The sequence below is a fragment of the Marmota flaviventris genome, chromosome 10, assembly GCF_047511675.1.
Source record: "Marmota flaviventris isolate mMarFla1 chromosome 10, mMarFla1.hap1, whole genome shotgun sequence".
NCBI classification, from domain to species: Eukaryota; Metazoa; Chordata; class Mammalia; order Rodentia; family Sciuridae; genus Marmota; species Marmota flaviventris.
Genome location: NC_092507.1, coordinates 106,940,885 through 106,942,446, shown reverse-complemented (window position 1 = coordinate 106,942,446; position 1,562 = coordinate 106,940,885). Strand labels below are relative to the sequence as shown.

At 60.9% G+C, this 1,562-nt stretch overlaps 1 protein-coding gene across 1 annotated transcript; it reads left to right on the top strand.

Moving 5' to 3' along the window:
- Positions 1–661: 661 nt before the first annotated feature.
- Positions 662–1,069, top strand: Nhlh2 (nescient helix-loop-helix 2). Its single transcript, XM_027940220.2, has one exon. The coding sequence runs from the start codon at positions 662–664 to the stop codon at positions 1,067–1,069; it is 408 nt and encodes a 135-aa protein (XP_027796021.1).
- Positions 1,070–1,562: the final 493 nt, after the last annotated feature.

Sequence of the window (1,562 nt, the reverse complement as noted above, 5' to 3'; positions counted from 1 at the left end):
CTTTTGAAAAGAGCCTACACGTTTTTCTTTAGTATTTCGGAGGAGGGTGAGGGTTACCAGGAAGCCCCGGGCAGCCTGCTATCAGCCTGAGCTCAGGGATAGGGGTCACATGCAGCCTGTACCCCAGAGCAGTGCGCCCCCCGTGCAGCACCAGGACCTCGGGCGCGGCGGCTTTGCAGCTGCTCTGCTCCAGACCCTCTGGACGGGAAGCAACCACGTTTCCCCGTGCCATTAAAACCTAGGTGTATTCATCGTTTCCAATCATTCGTTTGTCTGGAAAGGGGACGAAGCGAGGGAGGCGATGTAGCGCAGTTGATGGTAGGCCAGAGGAGGCACAAAACCCCACCGCGCTCAAGGCCTGAGGTCATTCCACAGCCCCAGGGCCACAGGCCAGTCTTGGCCTCTTGTGGGCAGAAGTATCTGTCCGGGATGTGGCCTAGGCCACGGAGAGACCTCGCCAGCTCCTGCGCCTCCGACCAGCTACTCGGCGCTTCCGCGCGTAATCCCTCCTTGCGCGTGGGCCTGCTGTGGGGAGGGGGCCCGGGATGTGCGACCGCCTGGAGGGCCGGCGTGGCAGGCATCTGTCTTCCATCCTTTATAGCAAAAGAAGATCCCGATTCCCTTTATTGACTGATTTTCTAACTCCCCTTCAGCCTCCAAAATGATGCTGAGTCCGGACCAAGCCGCCGACTCGGATCACCCCAGCTCGGCGCACTCGGACCCGGAGTCGCTGGGAGGCGCGGACGCCAAGGTGCTGGGCAGCGTCTCGGACCTGGAACCGGTGGAGGAGGCCGAGGGCGACGTCAAAGGCGGCAGCCGTGCCGCGCTCTACCCACACCCGCAGCAGCTGAGCCGGGAGGAGAAGCGCCGCCGCAGGCGGGCCACGGCCAAGTACCGTTCGGCCCACGCCACCCGCGAGCGCATCCGCGTGGAAGCCTTCAACCTGGCCTTCGCCGAGCTCCGCAAACTGCTGCCCACGCTGCCCCCGGACAAGAAGCTCTCCAAGATCGAGATCCTGCGTCTGGCCATCTGCTACATCTCCTATCTCAACCACGTCCTGGACGTGTAGGGCAGGGGGCGCCGCGGGAGGCCGCCTGTCCCAGCGTTCGCGAAAGGCGACCGATCCAGGCGGCCGCCACTGGCAAGGCAAAGGCGGCGACGGCCCAGCGGGAAGGCCTCCGGGAGACACTTGGACCGGGGAAGAAGCTCACAGCCTGTTCTCTCTGGTCAGTGGGACAACAGGGGAAGGTTTCCTTCGCTGGGAGGTGGGGTTGGCTGGAGAGCTCTGGGGCGCACAGAGGGTATTTTCCAGGCCAGAAGAACCTTCTGGAGGCACCCAAGATGAGCCGCCCTGGGGCCTTCCCTCTGTGTAGTAGGCTCCCCTTAAGGGTTATTGCTTTAACCCACTGGAGACTTTGAGTTCTCCTACACATCTTCATATTTTGAAAGAAGGAGGGCAGAAGCTCAGAGTACAGGCTCAGAACTTTAAATTGTGTGGAATTTTTCTAATTGACAAATCACCAAATGCTGGCAAGAAAGAGAGGAGGGAACTTATTCCATAC